The 22,817-nt window shown below is 40.3% G+C and overlaps 2 gene segments (V, D, J or C); one reads left to right on the top strand and one right to left on the bottom strand.

Annotated features, from left to right (window-relative positions):
• LOC141754734 (Ig kappa chain V region Mem5-like) overlaps positions 1 to 22,817 on the top strand; it is a 118,475-nt gene that overhangs the window by 93,230 nt on the left and 2,428 nt on the right.
• On the bottom strand, positions 1,048 to 22,714 carry LOC141754737 (Ig kappa chain V region 3547-like). The segment is given in 4 exon segments: positions 1,048 to 1,229; positions 11,777 to 11,812; positions 22,156 to 22,464; positions 22,572 to 22,714. Coding segments are annotated over 4 exon segments (579 nt in total).

Here is a 22,817-nt window from a genome sequence, read left to right on the forward strand (position 1 = left end):
AGTTTTAAATATCACACTAGAGATGAAATTTGTGAGTCTTTTATTTATTATTGTATATATAATTTATAAATAGTATCATTACTGACACATTCAAATGAATATAGGTAACTACTGAAATATTATTCAAACTTATGAAATATGTTTAATAGCGTTAAAATCGTTACTTGGAGAAAGATTGAGTCATACCCATTCACATTAAACACTGAACTGAAATATAATAATAATAATTTAGTTTGAATTAGTCCAACAGTGATGTTGATTTGTGTGGTAGTGAATTAGGGGGAATTCACAAAATATTCTGGAAGAAAATGTGTCCATCAGACTCAAAGCAAAGATACAAATGATCACTGACACATTCCTGATCAATGCTATGATAAAGTGATTGATCCATTGATAAACAGCATCATCAGAGTAATCCAAGTCCCTGTTAGAGTCAGTCAGAGCATTTCCATAGAGAGCCACTTTGCATCAGCAGCACCATGCTCCAGTGCTCTGGGAGAGTTTATAGTCCTGAAAGTTGAACACTGGATGACTGACAGCTGTCCTTCATCACAACAGAAGCCACAGAAATCCTCCTCATCAAAAACATGACTGTGATCTCCGTCCTCATCTGGACTCTCCTCTGCTGCTGCTTCACAGGTAAAGTCCAGAGAATCAAACTCCTCTCCTCTATGAACATCCGTCCCTCTGAAATGAAGCCGTCAAAACCGTGATGCTGTTTTATGTTTTTGTCTCTGTGTCCTCAGAGTCCAGAGGTCAGGTCACAGTGACTCAGCCTGGAGCAGTTAGCTCTGCTCTGGGACGCTCCGTCTCCATCACATGTAGGGTCACTCCCAAGGTTACTAGTACAAGCTATTTACACTGGTACCAACAGAAATATGGAGAAGCTCCTAAACTGCTTATCAGCGCTACTAGCACTCGAGCATCAGGGATTCCAGATCGTTTTACAGGCAGTGGATCAAACTCTGACTTCACTCTGACCATCAGTGGAGTCCAGACTGAAGATGCAGCAGTTTACTACTGTCAGAGTTTTCACCCTATCACCAGTCAGTATGTGTTCACACAGTGAAAAAGCGTCGTACAAAAACCTCCCTCAGTCAGACTGAACAGAAACTGAACTGACTGCTGCAGCTGGAAGCCCTTGTTGGCCAGGCACATGAGCGTGGCCTTCCCATGCTGCAGCTCCTCACTGGAGGGGGGCAGCACCGTCAGGGTGGGACGGACATCACCTAGGAGACACCAATCAGCTTAGAGGACAGGGACCACACAGCTGTCAATCAACCACCAGACACTTGGACACCTTTACTGTGTGAGAGATGATTTTCTCCTTGAAGGAATTTCTGTCAGATGTTTTTTTCTGCTCCACCAGTCACTCACTCACACATTGTTTCACTTCCCTTTAAGAAGCCTCTCATGTATATCAGCACAGAGAGAATCATCATACACAATGACCTGAAACAGCAAACTACACTGCAAATAACTTATAAATGTTCGTCAAATTTTAAAACTTTCTCTTCAACATCATCCAAGACCTTAACTATACATGACTTTATAGAACATAGACATAAACAAATACAGAAAAATGAATTGATGACATAATTTGTTCTTCAGGATGATTTCAGTCTTCATTTAGCAAACTTACAATAGATTTAAAAAGAAAATTGTAACAATATGACAAAATAGAAAGATTACAGAATTTGTGCATTTGCAATAATGATCTTTATCTCCACTCTGTTCAATTTGACTTGAATAAAGGACATTTTAATTCATCATAACAACAGTTATCATTGTGGAGAAATATTAAAAATTAACCTCGGCAAACATGTTTGAAGTAGAAATTAACTTTTTTTCTTTCAAATCAGTTAAATTTCAGTATTACAGGAATGTGTCAAGAAATGTTTAGTAAAGCTGCTCTGAGTTAGTTTCCATGATAAAGGAAGAGAGATAGAAACATGAATACGTGTTACAATTTAAACAAGACATTTTTATCTGCCTTAAACATCAAAAAACTGAATTTAAAACATTACTTTACAATATTATATTTAGTATTTTTGTGCAGAAACTTACTTCCAACATCCAGTCTGGTTCCTCCACCAAAAGTCAACCACAGTGATACAAAGTCATTGAGCCGCCGTACAAAAACCTCTCACTGTAGAGAGACACGGCTCTCTGACTTTGTCAGACTGAACTAAACCTACAAGCCCTCTTAAGATGAAACTTTAACATTAAAGTTGGAAATAATGATTTATCCTCTAGTTTAATGTTTTACTTTTGTAACAATGAATTTCTGAATTTCTGTTGCTGTCTTTTAGAGCAACATATGTTCAAAAAGTCATCCATGAAAATGTAAAGGCAAATATTTTTTCTAGACTGTTGAATATAAAGTAAAACAAAGACAAATTGCTCCTGAAATAATAAACATTTGACTTACTTCCAAACTCCAGTCTGGTTCCTCCACCGAACGTGTACCACAGTGATACAAAGTCATTGAGCCGCCATACAAAAACCTCTCACTGTAGAGAGACACGGCTCTCTGACTTTGACTCAAACAAACTCACCAAACACATTCCCAGTTTATGTAATAACTGGTTAACATGTTGAAAACCATTCACAGATCATGAATATGTATTGAACCTTTTCTAAGTGAAATGCCAAACATCTATAAGCAATATTAATGATCTTTTCAGTAAAATATACTGAATTAAGATATTTCTGAAGAACAACTCTCCAATGAATGCTGCAAAATGTAAATAATGATCATAAACACATGTTTATTGTAGATTATGATGAATGATAAATAATAATTATGTTTAAATTCGTCCAACAGTGATGTTGATTTTTGTTGTAGTGAATTAGGGGGAATCCACAAAATATTCTGGATGAAAATGTGTCCATCAGACTCAAACCAAAGATACAAATGATCACTGACACATTCCTGATCAATACTCTGATAAAGTGATTGATCCATTGATAAACAGCATCATCAGAGTAATCCAAGGCCCTGTTGGAGTCAGTCAGAGCATTTCCATAGAGAGCCACTTTGCATCAGCAGCACCATGCTCCAGTGCTCTGGGAGAGTTTATAGTCCTGAGAGTTGAACACTGGATGACTGACAGCTGTCCTTCATCACAACAGAAGCCACAGAAATCCTCCTCATCAAAAACATGACTGTGATCTCCGTCCTCATCTGGGCTCTCCTCTGCTGCTGCTTCACAGGTAAAGTCCAGAGAATCAAACTCCTCTCCTCTATGAACATCCGTCCCTCTGAAATGAAGCCGACAAAACCGTGACGCTGCTTTTTGTTTTTGTCTCTTTGTCCTCAGAGTCCAGAGGTCAGGTCACAGTGACTCAGCCTGGAGCAGTGAGCTCTGCTCTGGGACGCTCCGTCTCCATCACATGTAGGACTAGTCAGACGGTTTATAACTCAGACTTTTTAGCCTGGTACCAACAGAAAGATAGAGAAACTCCTAAACTACTCATTTACAGGGCAACTTCTACAGCATCAGGGATTCCAGATCGTTTTACAGGCAGTGGATCAAACTCTGACTTCACTCTGACCATCGGTGGAGTCCAGACTGAAGATGCAGCAGTTTACTACTGTCAGAGTGCACATCACATCAACAGTCTGTGGTCGTTCACACAGTGAAAAGGCGTCGTACAAAAACCTCCCTCAGTCAGACTGAACAGAAACTGAACTGACTGCTGCAGCTGGAAGCTACTGCAGAGACTGATACACTTCACTGAGGACACACACACACACTCACATCTCATGACATGTAAATCCTGTGTCTCCTTGATTTATATTATTTTAGATTTGAACCTCTGGTTTCTTCCATCAAGAAATGCATCAACATCTCAGTCACACATCATAAAATCAGTCTGTTTGCTTCAACATCCTTTGTAAAGTAAAGTTGAAGAATTAGTTGGAGTTAATATCTCAGCACTAAGGCTGTTAACATTAACGTGTTAACGCCACTAATTTCTTTAACGCATTAATGCAATCAACCTTTTGAAGGTTGAGTATTAAAGCTAGAATGAAGATACTGACATCCTATGAAACTATAAAAACGTAATGAATCCATTGGTATCAACCATGGCATCCTGGCTTGTCAGTAAGGAGGATAAATAAGGCTCCAAACTCACACTGATTTTGGTGAGAAAAAACTTTCATGTCCATTTTCAAAGGGGTCCCTTGACCTCTGACCTCCACATATGTGAATGTAAATGGGTTCTACGGGTAACCCACGATTCTCCCCTTTACAGACATGCCCACTTTATGATAATCACATACAACTCGTCAGACTGGAGTTTCAGACCGTTTTAGTGGAAGTGGATCTGGGAATGACTACACTGATTACACTCTGACCATCAGTGGAGTCCAGACTGAAGATGCATCAGTTTACTACTCTCAGAGTTTTCACTCTATCAACAGTCAAGCTGTTTTCACACAGCGAAAAAGCGTCATACAAAAACCTCCCTCAGTCAGACTGACCAGAAACTGAACTGACTGCTGCAGCTGGAAGCTATTGCAGAGACTGATACACTTCACTGAGGACACACACACACTCTCACATCTCATTCGTTTTATAGAAAAGACGACACTGTTCACCCTCCGTATCTGTTATGATAAGTTTACATCAGTACTAATGTATTTACAAAGATCCAGTAGACGTGTGAATCCTGTGTCTCCATGACTTATTCCATTTTAAATTGAACTTCAGGTTTCTTCCATCAAGAAATGCAGCAACATCTCAGTCACACATCATAAAATCAGCTTGTAAAGAGATAAACGCAGTACTGAGGCTATCATTATCAACGTCCACATGAATATTAAAATCACCTACAATAATGACTTTATCTGTTTTCAGGACTAAGCTTGATAAAAACTCTGAGAATACAGATAGAAATTTAGAATATGGGCCTGGAGCGCGGTACACTATAGCAAATACAATTGGCTGTTTTCCTGGTTGGGTGTGAAAGACTAAGAACAAGGCTTTCAAATGAGTTATCATTTAGTTTAGTTTTAGGGTTTATTAATAGGCTTGAGTCAAAGATGGCTGCAACTCCACCTCCTCGGCCGGTGTCTCGAGGAATGTGAGTATTAATATGACTCGGGGGAGTGGATTCGTTTAGGCTGACATATTCTTCTTTACACAGCCAGGTTTCAGTAAGACAAAATAAATCAATGTGATTATCTGATATTAAATAATTTACTAGTAGAGCTTTAGATGACAAAGATCTGATATTTAAGAGTCCACATTTAGCAATCCTGTTTTGTTGCTTTATTGCAGTGGTAGTGTTAGATTTTATTAGATTATTATGTTTAACTCCTCTTCTGTTTACTTTTGATTTAATTAATTTAAGTGGCCGTGGGGCAGACACAGTCTCTGTTAGGTTTTGGGTTAGGTTTTGGGTGGGTAACTGCTCTAGTGGAAGCGCAGACAAGTGTGTAAGACTACAGCTCTGCTTCCTGGTCTGACCTCTGGTTTGTCATGGATTTGGTCCACTAACAATCTTGGTTTGGTCAGATTTCTGGATAAGAGAGGTCCAAAGTAGGATGAATGCCGTCTCTCCTAATCAGACCAGGAGTCCCCCAGAAAGTATTCTAATTGTCAATGAAGCCCACATCGTTTGCCATACACCACCTCAACAGCCAGCTGTGGAATGACTTCATGCGGCTAAACATGTCGTAACTGGTCAGTGTAGGGATTCTACTGTAATAGGTTTTGGTTATTAGCAAATTAATTAATAAATAATAATAGAATTATTAATATTAATAAATATTATCAATAAACATTAATAATAAACAGGGCACCACCCTGGAATCAGGGACCAATGACCAAAACGTATTAATATATAACGTTGATTAATAATTAAATTAATAACTATAACCAAAATAGATAGTAAAGGTTGAAGGATATTGGAGTTCTTGACATAGCAGAGGTTGGCATTATTCACTCTTGTGCAACATTAAAGAGACCAGCATGTATATTCCACAAACATTTATTTACAAGATAATAAAGGTTCAAAACACAATATTAATCTAACTAAATAACTAAACTAAACAAACCAAACACAGTGTGTAAGCATGTGTGTGTGTGTGTGTGTGTGTGTGTGTGTGTGTGTGTGTGTGAGAGAGAGAGAGAGAGAGAGAGAGAGAGAGAGAGAGAGTGACTCTAGACAAGATGGCTTCTTGTCTCAGGATGTCTGTATGGCCTAGACAAAATGGCGAGCACTGTAAAACTACAAAGATGGCGGAATCAAAGATAACCGCCAGCATATCATCACATGACCTCTTTGTTCTTCTGAGCACATGTGCTCAAGAAGGACAGAGAAGGGGGGGGTGATGTGGGGGTTAAGATTATCTGAAGCTGTATGTTTATGTTTAACTAATTCACAGTTTCTGTATGTGATCTTAATGTGTGTCAGATAATGCAGTGGGTTAGAAAAGATGGTTAGTTTGCATGCAAGACCTTGTCTATGTGAAGCATAAACTAAACACATCAGATGTGGCGAAGCCACCTACCCCGATATCAAATACAGATAAATCACCACAGTCAAACTCAATGAATAACATTAAACCAAATCAATACAAGTACATCCTAGAAATCAAAGTTGGACAGTCTTGCTCAGCCATGTGCGATTGCTAATGCTAAGGTAAGCCCAGTACGTTACCGATCCATGGAAGAAAAGGGTTTGTGATTCCATGGGTTAAAGTTGTGGTTCCAAGTCAAAGAGGTCGTCTTTGCTGTGCAGATTACTTTCTTCCCAGTAGCTTGAAGTTAGTTTCTCAAAGGCAGGCTCTCGCGTCGTCTGCCTTTTGGTTCCTTGTTGCAATGGCTGTTTCCTAACAGGCCAAAGAATCAGAAGCAGGGCTGCTTCCGGTCTGGAGAGCGGCAGCTCACCTCTCGCAGGTCAGGAGAGATGAGGAGAATGAGTAGAAAGAGGGGGAACACAGACATTCCTCTGGTTTTGTTCTGGGTGAATTTCACACGTCTGTGTGAAATGCTACGGCGGCCAATGACGATTGAGCTGAGTCCAGAGTCAAGGATCATGTTACTGAGTTCATGTGGTCACTTGTCACCAGCCAGATGCTGGGTCCCTACATCAGGCTGGGGAGGGGGGCAGAGAAAACTACGGAGTCCGACATTGTCTTTGCATATGTACACACCGACTCCACATTAACTTTAGTGACCTCCGATTGGCGTAATGGGGTGTCATTACCGCTGACGTGAATAACAATCTTACTGTATTTACGCTTATCCTTAGCCAGCAGTTTCAAATATGATTCAGTGTCGTCCGCTCTGGCCCCGGGATGCAGTTAACTATGGCAGCTCTGGCTCCAGGGATGCAGTTAACTATGGTAGCTCTGGCTCCAGGGATGCAGTTAAATATGGCAGCTCTGGCTCCAGGGATGCAGTTAACTATGGTAGCTCTGGCTCCAGGGATGCAGTTAACTATGGTAGCTCTGGCCCCAGGGATGCAGTTAACTATGGTAGCTCTGGCCCCAGGGATGCAGTTAACTATGGTAGCTCTGGCTCCAGGGATCCAGTTAACTATGGTAGCTCTGGCCCCAGGGATGCAGTTAACTATGGTAGCTCTGGCTCCAGGGATCCAGTTAACTATGGTAGCTCTGGCCCCGGGATGCAGTTAACTACAGTAGCTAACGATTTAGTTTCCATGGTGCGGAACCGGGCTTCTAACTCACTAACCCTCGCCTCCAATGCAGCAAGTGCACTACATTTAATACATGTACCATTATCACTAAAGGAGGCAGAGGAATAACTAAACATGAGACACACAGAGCAGGAGAGAGACGGAGAGGGAGAGAGAAAAGCCATCGCTAACTGCTAAGCTACTGCTATGCTACTGCTATGCTACAGTACGATAGCCCAGCTAGCCTTAGCAGAGCTGAATAGCTTGCAAGCAACTGTGGGATTATCGAGAAGTCTCTAAAAGGAGCTAGTTATTTGTGCTTAAGCAGAACTAGTGTAAGTATAAATATAGCAGGTAATTTGGACGCTGTAATGAAGAGTAATACTATATTGCCCTGGATGTGCTAGAGCAGCTACAGAACACTAGCAGTACACAGAAAGACAGGCAACCGGAAATAAGGCAATATGCTTACCGCAAGCACGTCAGCACGTCAAGTTCCCCTTGATGACTCTGAGCAGCCATCTATTGTCCATGTTAAAGATATGAGACTCTTCTGTTTGGATGTTGATCATCTTTCTCCAAACTGGATTCTTCTCAATAACACTTCTGCTCTTTTTCACGTTTTCCAGATTCATCAGGAGAAATCATCCTGACTCAGTCTCCTGGATCTCAGTCTGTTGTTCCAGGACAGACTGTCTCCATCAGATGTAAAGCCAGTTCAAGTGTTAGCTATGACTTGCAGTGGTACCTTCAGAAACCCGGAGAAGCTCCTAAACTCCTGATTTATGATGATACAACACGTTTCTCTGGAGTTTCTGATCGTTTCAGTGGGAGTCAGTCTGGGACTGACTACACTGATTACACTCTTGATATCCTACTAAATAATTCAAATTCAATATAACATTTTCAGACTATGTAGTTTATTCAGATTCATTATACTTTCTGGACACTTCTAAAACTGTCTCCACATGAGACTTTCTCCAAATGGCACACTTCATTTATGAGATACATACAGTATATCTGAATTTCCTAAAAATATTTAAACAATCAGCTTTATTGCGAAAAAAAAATGCAACTAGTGTAATGAATCAGGTTTCTGCAGACACAAAAGCTTTAAGTTATCTGGAATAAAGGATTAATTCACTTCTATCATGCCGGGTCACATTAACCTTAAAATAATGAGTATCTGATTAATATTTCTTTCTTTCAAAATATCAGGTGTATTAAACATGGCATTATATGAACTCATAGTTTATTTCTTAAGACATTTTAAGCAATTTAAAAGTGTTAAACTCAGTTAAATTAAATTTTTCTGGAGTTAATGGATCTATTAAGACAGCTACATCTGTTACTTTTACAATAACATGAAAACAACTGATTTGCCGAAAAAGGTCTTTATTGTGTTGAAATAATAAAAATTACAAAATTTAGAGACTTTTATTTATTATTGTATATATAATTTATGTATAGTATCATTACTGACACATTAAAATTAATATTGTTGACTACTGAAATATTTTTTATAACATATGTTGAATAGCTTTTAAAGCGTTAGTCTTGGAGAAAGATTGAATCGTTCCCATGCACAATAAACACTGAACTGAAATGTATTGAAAGAGCTCTTGAGCCAGAATATTAAAAATTTAACTTTTAAAAACATTTTTTTCATGAAGAGTAATGCAGAGCAGTTTTCTACAATGAAATGATAAGAATGTATAAACTTAAAGTTAAATGTTTTGTGCAACAAGATTAATCATTGGAGTCTATTTTAGTCGGGTTAACAACACTGAAGCCTTCAAGAATCATCACTAAATTTATAATATCGGACAAATATTGTAGTAAGCTCTACAGCTATGACATTCAATAAAATACGTAGAAAAGTTGGTTTATTGAAGGAGTCAAATGTACTTACAGTTAACATCCAGTCTGGTTCCTCCACCGAACATGTACCACAGTGATACAAAGTCATTGAGCCGCCGTACAAAAACCTCTCACCGTAGAGAGACACGGCTCTCTGACTTTGACACAAACAAACTCACCAAACACATTCGCAGTTTAACCAGTTTATGTAATAAAAGGTTAACATATTTAAAATCATTCACAGATCATGAATATGTATTGAACCTTTTCTAAGTGAAATGCCAAACATCTATAAGCAATTATAATGTCCTTTTCAGTAAAACATACCGAATTAAGATATTTCTAAAGAACAACTCTCCAATGAATTCTGCAAAATGTAAATAATGATCATAAACACATGTTTATTGTAGATTATGATAAATAATAATTTAGTTTAAATTCATCCAACAGTGATGTTGATGTGTGTGGTAGTGAATTAGGGGGAATTCACAAAATTCTGGAAGAAAATGTGTCCATCAGACTCAAACCAAAGATACAAATGATCACTGACACATTCCTGATCAATACTCTGATAAAGTGATTGATCCATTGATAAACAGCATCATCAGAGTAATCCAAGTCCCTGTTGGAGTCAGACAGAGCATTTCCATAGAGAGCCACTTTGCATCAGCAGCACCATGCTCCAGTTCCTGGGAGAGTTTATAGTCACTATAATAGTGCCCACTAGAGCACTGCGCTCACAGAATGCAGGGTTACTTGAGGTTCCTAGAGTCTCCAAAAGTAGAATGGGAGCGAGAGCCTTCAGCTATCAAGCTCCTCTTCTCTGGAACCAGCTCCCAGTTTCAGTCCGGGAGGCAGACACCGTCTCTACATTTAAGAGTAGGCTAAAGACTTTCCTCTTTGATAACGCTTATACTTAAGCTGCTATAGGCATAGACTGCCGGAAGACTTCCTATGACACACTGTCATAAGGAACTTCCTATGACACACTGAGCTCCCCTCTCCTTCTGTATATACTCATGTCCCATGTCCATGTTGTTACTAACTTCATTCCTTCCCGGGAGTCCTTGTGCCTCCTTGTCTCGCAGCTAACCGTGGAGCGGGGTCACACCTGGAGCGAGGTCATACCTGGAGCGGGATCACACCGGGAGCGAGGTTATACCTGGAGCATGGGCACACTTGGAGCAGGGTTTCACCTGGATCTTGGTGGTCTCCGGTATTGTGGCTGCATCTGCTGCCGCGTCGGTGCCTGCTTGACACCAACTGCTACCATCCTTAATTAACTACGTCTGTACGAGGGACTACCAATGCTAACGAGGGATTTCCAACACCTAGTGACAATGTGGCAGCCTGGAGAATAACACTTCTCAGTCACTGCCAAAGACATCAAGAGCTCCCAGCAAGCATGCTAATGCTGCGGGAACCAACGCACGGGCATCGATCGCAGGGACGTCCCACACCAACACACATGGACGTACTGAGGAGAGATGCTGGACAGTGCTGGCGAGCTAGCAAGATGTATGGTGGACTGAGACAGCTGGAAGCTCCACTTGAAAGCCCGTCTGGGGACGACCCAATGATATCATTTCCGATAGTTGTATTATCACTCTTTCCATCCAACACTATTGGTTTTGTGTTATCAGTCCTACTTGTATTAGCTATTACAGCTGCTAGGCTACTATTGTGGCTGCTTCTCTATCTCGCTCTCTCTCTCTCTCTCTATCTCTCTCTCTCTCTCTCTCTCTCTCTCTCTCTCTCTCTCTCTCTCTCTCTCACTCTCTCTCTATCTATCTATCCCCCCAGCCGGTCTCGGCAGATGGCCGCCCGCCCTGCGCCCGGTTCTGCTCCAGGTTTCTTCCCAGTAATCGGGGAGTTTTTCCTGGCCACAGTGCGCTTGGTGGATCCTGTTGGGTCTCTAAACTATGGTGTACGGTCATAGACCTGCTCTATATATAAAGCGTCTTGAGATAACTTCTGTTGTGATTTGATGCTATACAAAAATAAATTGATTTGATTTGATTTGATTTGAAGATGAAACTTTAACATTAAAGTTGGAATTAATGATTTATCCTCTAGTTTAATGTTTTACTTTTGTAACTGAGTTTTTGAATTTCTGTTGCTGTAGTGAACTTTGTCTCTTAGAGCAAAATATGTTGAAAAAGTCATCCATGAAAGTGTAAAGCAAATATTTTTTCTAGACTGTTGAATATAAAATAACACAAAGACAAATTGCTATTAAAATAATAAACATTTGACTTACTTCCAACCTCCAGTCTGGTTCCTCCACCAAAAGTCAACCACAGTGATACAAAGTCATTGAGCCGCCGTACAAAAACCTCTCACTGTAGAGAGACACGGCTCTCTGACTTTGACACAAACAAACTCATCAAACACATTCCCAGTTTACCCAGTTTATGTAATAACTTGTTAACAAGTATAAAACCATTCACAGATCATGAATATGTATTGAACCTTTTCTAAGTGAAATGCCAAACATCTACAAGCAATATTAATGATCTTTTCAGGAAAATATACCTCATCTGGACTCTCCTCTGCTGCTGCTTCACAGGTAAAGTCCAGAGAATCAAACTCCTCTCCTTTATGAACATCCGTCCCTCTGAGCATTTTGGTAAATTTTTCTTGGGCGCTACTGTGGTATATTTTCAAGTCTTGCAGGACAGTGTGGCCCCTAATTGTAAACATATGTGAAAGAAGCAGGGCAAAGGTCAGGGGCCGAAAGATAAACATGTAGGAGATACCTAAGACATGTGGTCAAACCTTAGCTCAGGGATTGGATGACCTGAACCCGATATAAGGGGGTGCGAGCCCCCAAAGGGCAGGACTTTCATATTCGACTTGAAGCCTCCGGACTGCTATAGACGTCCGTATGACATGTGTGGCTTGTTTGTAATAAACTCTATTTTACCAGCAAGAACAGTGTCCTCGGAGCATCCTTCATCATCACTTCAACAGCACTGTCGCAGAAAAGATACGACATGAATTGGCGTCACGAGACAGGATCGGAAGTGACCATCAGCACAACTTCACAGACGGTGAGCTCACTCATTGAATGCTGGTCATTAATTGGGGCTGTTATGTGGAGTTGTTTGGACACACCGTAAATTAAGAACCTTCTTGTTATGGACATGTACTGTTGATTTGATGTTTAAAGTGAGGCTCCGTGCTAAATTTAATGAAAAAAGAGGGAATGAATAGAGAAAAGATATAAAGTGAAGAAAAAAAAAGTATGAGAAATACAAGGAATAGTTTAGAATAGCTTTATGGTAACGATAAGGTGAGTTAAAAAGTATCGTGCAAGATTAATGAAGAGGGGCCCTCAACTTCTTAACGGTAAGACGCATGCATATTAGCCACTGCGTAACGATGGCTCTGACATAGTCCGGAATTAACTTAGAAAGACAAAATTGGGAAACCTGGATCCAGGTAATTTGAATAAATAAATGTAAAGAGTGTTAAGAGATAAAGGAAATAAAGGAAATAAAGGAAATGATCATAGGACAGCCGCAAATCGGATAGAATAGAGCCCTCAGGTGTAGGAGCATATTAGAATGGGCCATTAAAACCTGAAACAACATCTGATGGTCAGTTAATAACTGGAGAGTGTAGAATCACAATTCGATTGACAGTTACCACTCTGACGCTGTTGACGAACGGTGTTCAAGAAGCAGCCTCTCGTCGAAGATTTTACACCTCAACGGTAGCAGAAATTTTACGAGAAAAAGTAAGGAAATAGCGGCAGAAAGCATGCATAGGAATATATCTAAAAGTAAAAGGGAAGAATGTGTGTGCGTTGGAGTTTGGAGTGAAGAAAATGTGGGTGTGTGTTTACTTTGGGATGGAAGGGTGCAGAGGAAATGGGTGTGCGTAAAAGGGAAGAATGTGTGTGCGTAAATGTGTGTGTGACATTTGGCTGCTGATGGAGTCCAGATGTGGGCCATAAAATGGTTAGAAGACTAAATGAATTGAATGATATATTGTATAAAACAATGAGCTTCTTGCCTTTTTCTAAGAAGACTAAATGAATTGAATGATATATTGTATAAAACAATGAGCTTCTTGCCTTTTTCTAAGAAGACTGATGAATTGAATAATGTAGTGTATAAAACCATGAGCTTCTTATAAAAGACTAAAACATGAGCTCTTCTTAAAAGGGACGTTATATAATAATTAAAGCTGTTAAAGCACAAAATGAACTTCTCTAAGAAGGGTAGTGATTGAAACCCCCCCCCCCCTCCCTCACTCTCTCTCTCTCTCTCTCTCTCTTCCCAAAATTCCTTTCGATGACCCTTTCTTGGGAGTTACAGAAAATTCCTTTGCCATTTGAACTGTTTGGTCCAGTGGGGTTTACTAAGCGCTTTAATGTTTAGATAAGGGGTTTAAGTTAGGAATATAATGTATGATGCTGTTAAAGGGACCTATGGGTTCACAAGAGACTAAATCATTGCCTGTTCCTTGTCTGTTATGTCATTTATGGTGAGTGAGAATTGAGACGGGAGGCAAGGCAGCGGGCCGGCACATCACGGAGGGTGGATTGCTGACGTCAACTTGGAAGGCTTTCCAGGTCAATCTACTAAAAAGGCCGGTACAATTTATACACAAACTCTTTAACAAAAACAAAACCTGCATTCCCATATTTGTATGTGTTCTCAGTCATAAGCAATATTGATGGTACACATATAGACCTGCTTTCATTTATTAAGCCTAAGAGGAAACTGACCTGCTCAGTTAGGAGAAATAAATAAATGAATTAATAGAAAACTTGGCAACGGATTGATCAGTTAATGCATTTGATTAATTAATGGCATATGATTGTTTAGTCTAACCTCTGCTGACAATTACAGATGTTCATTTATGTTATGGTGCGTAGTTTGTCTGATCTGTGATGTGGTGGACATTCAAGGTGGTGACTGTTTGAAGATTTGAGCTGAATATTGATTGATTAGATAACTGGTTGTTTATTGATTGATTGATTAGATGACTGGTTAATTTTTGTTGATTAATTGAGTAGTTGGATAATTGGATAAATTGTTGATTGACTGATTGGCTAGTTGATTAATTGGTTAATTGGTTAATTGGATAATTGGTTAACTGATTAGTTGGATAATTGGATAAATTGTTGATTGACTGATTGGTTAGTTGATTAATTGGTTAATTGGTTGATTTGGTAATTGGTTGATTGGTTGAATTGGTTAATTGGTTAATTGGTTGATTGGCTAAATTGGTTAATTGGTTAATTGGTTAACTGGATAATTGGTTAATTGATTAATTGGTTAATTGGTTAATTGATTAATTGGGTAATTGGATTTAAAAAAAAAAAAAAAAAAGGGGGGAAGTAATCTAAATAAGCCTTGAGTAGTTTTAATTTCAGCAATTACTTCTTAAAGTACAATAACGGAACATAAGGAAGCCGTTATAATGGGGAAGAAGAACACTAAAAATCCGAAAGTAATCACTCCTGTTGAGATAGTACAGAAGAATAATCCTTTAATTAGGGGCATCGCAAACATTGCAAAAATATCGGAAAAATGGCACAAACGCTGGCCTGAAATTGACCAACCATGGCCAATGGAGGGGACGCTTAACCCAGATGTAATTAAAATAATGCTGGTACTTGTATCTACATACAAAGCTGAGCAAAAGAAGGGAAAAAAGGGGATAAAACGCAAAGAGAAGAGGCAAGTGGAGCTTGGCATTCTCCAGTTATTTGAAGATGAGGGACAGAAACTGATCAAAGCTGCAAACGATAAGAGGGATAAAGTTGCAGAAGAAATAAAACAAAACACAGAACAAACAGAAAAACTAAGGAAAGACACCAATTCATCGTTCTCACACATGAACCCAGTGAAGGGACCACCACCCTATGAGGTAAAGACGAAGGCTAAGAAAATCTATCCTCAGATCCCGGTGATCAGTCAGGAGGGTGATTACCGTATCAGAAACGAGGAGGACAGAATAATAGAAACAGGACGAGCGGAGACAACTATAACGATGTATCCAAGATCCAAAAGTAAGAATAAAACAAAGTTTGGGTCTAGGAAGCAAAAGCAGGACCATGGAAACGAGAGTGACCAAAGCGATCAGGAAGGGTGCAGAGGAGGATATGACCCTGAAGTCAGGCGGATGTTGGCAAAAGCGGAAATAAGAGGAAATGATAACTCTGATGACAGTGAGGATGAAGAGGGCCATGAAGAGGGCCATGAAGAGGATGCCCGGAAAACTATGAGAGAAATCGAAAGAAGCATAGAGGAATGCTTTTCATGCTTGGATAGAAGTCCCAGCCCTGATCGCCAAGGAACGTTGGAAGAACAATTGGAGGAACTGTATAGACAGAAAAAAGAGTTACAGAAGAAGAGCTCCCCAAAACCAGCTATGAGATATGCATTGCGCTCAAGAAACAAGAAGGGGACTGAAAAGATCTGTCCAGTCATTATCCGAGGACGGAATTTGGAGTACAAGCCTTGGCAGAATACAGATATGTCAAACATACGTGAAAAGTTACCTACTCTTCAAGATGGAGCACATCCTTGGATTTCGAAGTTGGAAGAAATCACAGTGGGAGAGCAACTGGCCATGGGAGATATAAAGAGACTCTTGGCCAGCCTCGTTGGAATTCACGCTATGGAAGAGATTCTACAGAAAGCTGGACTTAATCGATATGTGGGAACTGCTGTGAATGATTCAGAGCTGTTTGCTGCAAGTAGAGGCCAAGTGTGCAGGGCGCTGAAAGACACATTTCCGACAAACGTACATCCTGACAATATTTTTATTGATCCACTGGGACAAGAGGAAAACCCGAGGGCCTATGTGTCGAGAGTCCATCAAGTGTGGAGAAATATCACAGGAAATGACCCGGATTTGAATCAAATGGAGCAGTCGATTTTGCGAACCAGAATACAGAAGGGGTTGCCCCTGCCAGTGAGAAGCAAATTGGCAGAGGTGGTTGGTCTTGGAAGCATGGCAAAGAGTGTTTATACGGATCATATAGCCCACCAAGTGGAGCTGTATAGGAAAAAGGAACATGATCAAAAAGACCAGGACCAAGAGACCCTCAGGAAACTTAATCAAATACAACTGACGGATAACAAGAGGATGGAGAAGAAGCAGGCTCTGGTTATGCAGAATCAGGCTCCACTAAATCAAATAGTACCACTACCACAGCCGAACCAGGTTCAGCTCCAATCGTTCCAGCCACCGCCGGTGGTTCCAGTTGTCACCTACCCACAGCCAGCTTTTGATCAAGTGCAGCCCTGGAGAGGAAGAGATCAAAGAAATTAACAGTTGTGGCTAGACCGAGGTGCCACCCGAGATTCTACTGGACTTTGGAGAAATCATGAGGGGCTGATACTATCACCTCCAGACCTGTTGGGTCTGATGATTCAGGAAGCGCATGGCTTAGCTCACGTTGCAAGGGGGGAAGTTAAGAGAAAGATTACCAAAGAGTATGGTTTTTGGGCACCATGTTTGCTTGAACAGATCGATTATGTCATAGGCAGGTGTAACTAGTTGTGGACTATGTTGACATGATAACACCGATTGAAGGGAATGCTCAATCGGTTGCCAAGTTCTTATGCAGAGAGGTCATAAGCAGGTGGGGACTTCCAGATCGAATATCCTCAGACAATGGGAAAGAGTTTGTGGATAAGACGGTGAAATTGATTTTGCAAAAAAAACTAGGAATTAAACAGCGTACAATTTACTACAGTAACCACTCCAAAGGTGATTAGTACACAGATAAAGCTTGTTACGTTAGTTCCGGAAACAACTAAGAATGTTCATACACCTACTCAGGCTACTACTCTAGTTATGACTTCAAAGGGGATGAATGCTACAACAGCGACGACATCCGTGGCATCTACGACATTTATAAATACAACGCAGACATCTAATATGACATCTTGGACCTTTAAGGATGTGATTAATGTAATCCAGAAGCAAATGTAAAAAATAGAGCCTAGCGTGAACAGCAGTAATGACATTGTTGAAGTTAGAGAACAGAGGATAGAAGAGAAGTATGTAGAGTCATCTATGACAGCTCAGAGGACTATTTTAAACATAGATAATAACTTTGTTGACTCTGATCAGACACCAGAGTACAGGATGGATCAATACCATAAAATACAAAAGAGAGACACTAAATGGAAGGCATTTGGGTTTGATCCTTCAGTGTTACAAATCGCAGTACTGGAACCGCGGTCCAGGTTAAGGGATCTCCAACTTGGTATCATTTATCGCACTACGTCAAAGCACCCAGAGAAGAGGTACAACCCACACAGAGTCGAGATGACTCTGTGGAACAAAATGAGGGAGAACAGGCAGCCGGAGGGCAGATGCATGAGAATCTCCCAAGTCAAAATCCAGAAGGGGGGATTGTCCAGATTGTGGAAAATGTCGATGATGCTGAGCATATTTTTGATGATGTCAGTAATGATAATGTTGATGATGGACAAGGAAATGTATTTGGGGACATCAAATTCCAATATGTCCCAGAAACAACAGAGCATGTTTCAGTGGAGAGTGACACACCAGAGGATGCAAAGAGATCTGACTCCATTGCGAGAAAACTCGGAGGTTCAGTTGGGAAAAGGAGTCCCAGGCCAGTCCGGAGGAGGGTCAAACCTCTCCGTTATGAAACTTAGGATGGTAGAGAATGTGTCACAGCTAACAACAGAGGTACCTAATAAGATTTATACGACGCAAAAACCTGAAGAGATAGTGGTCAGAGCCAAGCTTGGAAAAATGGTTATTCTTCCTTGTAAATGTGGAATAGGGAATAGCCATATTCACGATTTTCCCAAGTGTGAAAATAGTCGTGGAGAGGATGTGGAGTTGATACTTCCTGGACAACACGGTCCGCCTTATAATCAAAGGAAGTACTTATTGTACAATGATATGAGGTATACGAAAATTGTAGATGATTGTTCACTTGCAGTGCGCAACGTTACTCGGGAAGATGAAGGGGAATATATGTGTACATATCGGGAGCCAGAGTTTAAATTTGTTCCATCTAGCCACTCTTGGATTGGAAGTTACATAAGTCGTAAGGTGAGACTTATGATAACAAACCTAAGACCTGTTGAAGTAACCACTGCAAAGGTAAATAACACACGTATAGAGGCTGCTACTTTAAATTTGAAATCAATAAATAATGATAATGCTTTCGATCAGAGTACTACCTTGGCGACAACATCGACGCCTAAGAAATTGGAGAATGTGACACAGACACTTGACAAAGTATCCTTGAAAGTGAAAGAGATGGTGAATGAGAGCCGGAAGTCTATGTTAGAGATGGGGATTAGTGTGAGTAGTAGGAAGGGGATTGAGGAAGTGAAGGTTGGAAATTCATTTGAGACTGTTCAGAGGAATATTGTAGATGAGGGAAAGGAGTTTGTTGACTCGGATCGGATATCACAGGAGATGTTTGAACAGAACCATGTAATGCAGAAGAGAGAAGCTAAGTGGAAAGCGTATGGATTTGATGCTTTAGCGTTGGGAATTGTAGACCCATGGGCAGGTAGAAATTTATGGTTTCAGCAGTTAACACACTCAGTGAGATCAATCAAGAAATTGAAGGGTCCATGTGTGTTGAAAGTACCAACACCAGGTACATGGCCTTCAATTTTGGAGGCGGTACCGGAACCATTAACTATGGCATGTCAATCTTCTGTACTGTCATGGCTCTTGTATCAACAGCAATCATCAGTGGATAAAGTGATGGCTTTATCAGTGAACCTTTTTAAACCTAGAATGAATTGTTCGTGGTTGGCAGGATTACAATATGAGAATTTACTTGAACAACATGAAAATGTGATGACAGCGGTACCTGATCCGATGGAAGTGACACCTGTGAGGGCAAAGTACTGTTTTTGCTCAAATGAAACTAATAAGGGGTCTGGAATGTTTATGGGAATATCAGAGTGTGATGGCTATATGATGGATTTAGGAAAGCGTGAGGATGAGGATGTGAATAAGTTGTATGAAGTGATTTTTCAAGTGTCAAAGCGTCCGAGTAGAACTTTGATGGTAGAACATCAAGTGTTGCCTGGTAATGTGACTATAGGCAATTTCAGGGATATTTGGTGGATTTGTGGTGAAAATGCTTATCTATTTCTACCATACGGGTGGACAGGATGTTGCTATATGGCAACACTGAAACTCCCATATGAAGTTTTTTCTGTCCAGAAGGGAGAAGCATCTGATGAGGCTCAATCTAATGTTGCTTCTGGAAGTAGGAATAAAAGAGAATTAGCGCAATTTCATAATCTGGAGTCCTACCATTGGAGAATAAGTATAGGAGAAAAGTGGGGAATAGGTTTGTTTCCATGGTATGGAGTGGCATTTTTGGCAGATCATATTGATAACATTACATACACCTTACAGGGCTTTGCAAACGAAACTATAAGAGGTTTCGAAATGTTGTCAAACACCCAAAGGAGCCATAGATTGACATTGTTAAAACACGACATGGCTCTTGATTATATTTTGGCCAAACAAGGGGGCTTATGTGTTGCTTTAAATTTATCAGGAGATGCTTGCTATACGTTGATTCCTGATAGTTCTGACAATATGACTAGTGTCATAGAGGCATTGAAGCACATACGAGATGCGTTTGGCCCATCAGAAGACGCGGGATGGTCTGCAAACGCTTGGTTGCAGGATAAATTGGGGCCACTAGGAGCAGTGTTAGTTCAGGTTTTGGTAGCGCTCGTTATGTCGTTGTGCGTGATGTTTTGTTTTTGCACGCTGTTGTTGACCTTTGCAAAGGCCATGATAATTAAATGGGTTGGAGTTGTGCTGCCCGGCGATCAAACGCTGATGCCATTATTACACGAAGCTGACTCGGACGTGGATGAGGATGACGCCATAAAGATCGAATTGGTGGAGGAATATCCATTTTAAAATATAATCATATTATTTACCTCTGTTTTTGCTTGTATAGTTTGTAGTGTTGATGTTGTTTTGCTCTTTCGAGACTTTGTTTAGTCTCGAAGGGGGGATATGGCAACAAATGAACAAAATGATTAATGGACAATATTTACATTTTTACTTATCTTATTCTGTGTTTGATGTTTTAATTTGTATCTGTTCTGTATGCAAAAGATACTGGTTTTCTTTTCTTTCATTCTAGAACATATTGGGGAAGAACACTGTGAGGGTGGTGGATTGTCAGGGACTCCGATGGGCTGAATGGATTCAGACACTTCAAACATGAAAATACGAATGGCTTGAAGAACTCTGAACGTGGACTGTCGATACAACATCCAGAGTCAAGACGTCATCGATACTACACCGGCGTCAAGGCTGCTGAGAAACTAAAGCGTTATACAGTCTTATGTCTTCTCTGAGTTGTTACCTTGGTATTATTGAAAAGGAATTTTCTTTTTTGTGTATTACATGCTTGAGAAATGATGGTTTCTAAATGTAATGGGACCTCAGATGTTTTCTTTTTCTTTTTCTCGATGGTTAGGGACAGTGGGGTAGGCAGGAAAAGGTCCATAGAAAGGTGCGATGGGTCGACCAGCCTGACTTTGGACATTGTTTTGTTTTAATTTGCTGAGAGTTTTATATGCATTTGCTTAAATCATTTCCATATACAAATTGCTAAAATTCTGTATTTCAGTGTTATGGAGTACGACGTATGGTCGCCTTGGCAGAGGGACCGTGAGAGAATTTTCCTGTATACATTGTTTAATACATTGTTCAAGAAAGATTAGCTGCCTGACAGGTTTTTCACTCTCACTTTTATACTCCATACAGTTGTTTCAATGGTAATAAGGACAAGTTGTTAAATTTGTCATGTTTATACACCTGTATGTCTCTTCTTTTATTTTTTCGAGACTTTGTGTAAGTCTCGAAGGGGGGAATATGTGGTATATTTTCAAGTCTTGCAGGACAGTGTGGCCCCTAATTGTAAACATATGTGAAAGAAGCAGGGCAAAGGTCAGGGGCCGAAAGATAAACATGTAGGAGATACCTAAGACATGTGGTCAAACCTTAGCTCAGGGATTGGATGACCTGAACCCGATATAAGGGGGTGCGAGCCCCCAAAGGGCAGGACTTTCATATTCGACTTGAAGCCTCCGGACTGTTATAGACGTCCGTATGACATGTGTGGCTTGTTTGTAATAAACTCTATTTTACCAGCAAGAACAGTGTCCTCGGAGCATCCTTCATCATCACTTCAACAGCACTGTCGCAGAAAAGATACGACACTACTCACATAATCAGCTGTGCTGCTCATCCCACAAATGCATGATCCTTACAAGTTGGACATCATTGTGAAGGTAAATAAACAGGCTTTCCAATGATGTAAAATACAATGCCAATTAGCATTGTAACAACTGAGAAATAATCCACCAAACACAAGTTTCTGAACTTTTTTTTCCCAGTTTATAAACTTTGGTTGGACATCGAAAAGTTTAAATTTAACCTAAGAAAATGCTAATAAAAATAATCGATTTTTAAAATGAAGTTTGTACTGTAAACTCTTAGAATTACATGTAATTATAAAGTATATTTTATTCATTTGTGGTTGTCTTTTAGGATCAATGCAGCTGTTCATTCAGATCAGTTCCTCTTTAGCTGAGGGAGGTTATTGTACGACGTTGTTTCACTGTGTGGACAGCCACTGACTGTTTGGGTAATGTGTACTCTGACAGTAGTAAACTGCTGCATCTTCAGTCTGGACTCCACTGATGGTCAGAGTGAAGTCAGAGTTTGATCCACTGCCTGTAAAACGATCTGGAATCCCTGATGCTCGAGTGCTAGTAGCGTAAATAAGCAGTTTAGGAGTTTCTCCATATTTCTGTTGGTACCAGGCTAAATAGTTTGAGTAAATATCCTGACTGGTTCTACATGTGATGGAGACGGGGTGCCCCAGAGAAGAGATCACTGCTCCAAGCTGAGTCACTGTGACCTGACCTCTGGACTCTGAGGACACAGAGACAAAAACATAAAGCAGCATCACAGCTTTGTCGGTTTCATTTCAGAGGGACGGATGTTCATAGAGGAGAGGAGTTTGATTCTCTGGACTTTACCTGTGAAGTAGCAACAGAGGAGAGTCCAGATGAGGACGGAGATCACAGTCATGTTTTTGATGAGGAGGATTTCTGTGGCTTCTGTTGTGATGAAGGACAGCTGTCAGTCATCCAGTGTTCAACTCTCAGGACTATAAACTCTCCCGGAGCACTGGAGCATGGTGCTGCTGATGCAAAGTGGCTCTCTATGGAAATGCTCTGACTGACTCCAACAGGGACTTGGATTACTCTGATCATGCTGTTTAT

The sequence above is a fragment of the Sebastes fasciatus genome, chromosome 17 (genome assembly GCF_043250625.1).
Source record: "Sebastes fasciatus isolate fSebFas1 chromosome 17, fSebFas1.pri, whole genome shotgun sequence".
Classification (NCBI taxonomy): domain Eukaryota; kingdom Metazoa; phylum Chordata; class Actinopteri; order Perciformes; family Sebastidae; genus Sebastes; species Sebastes fasciatus.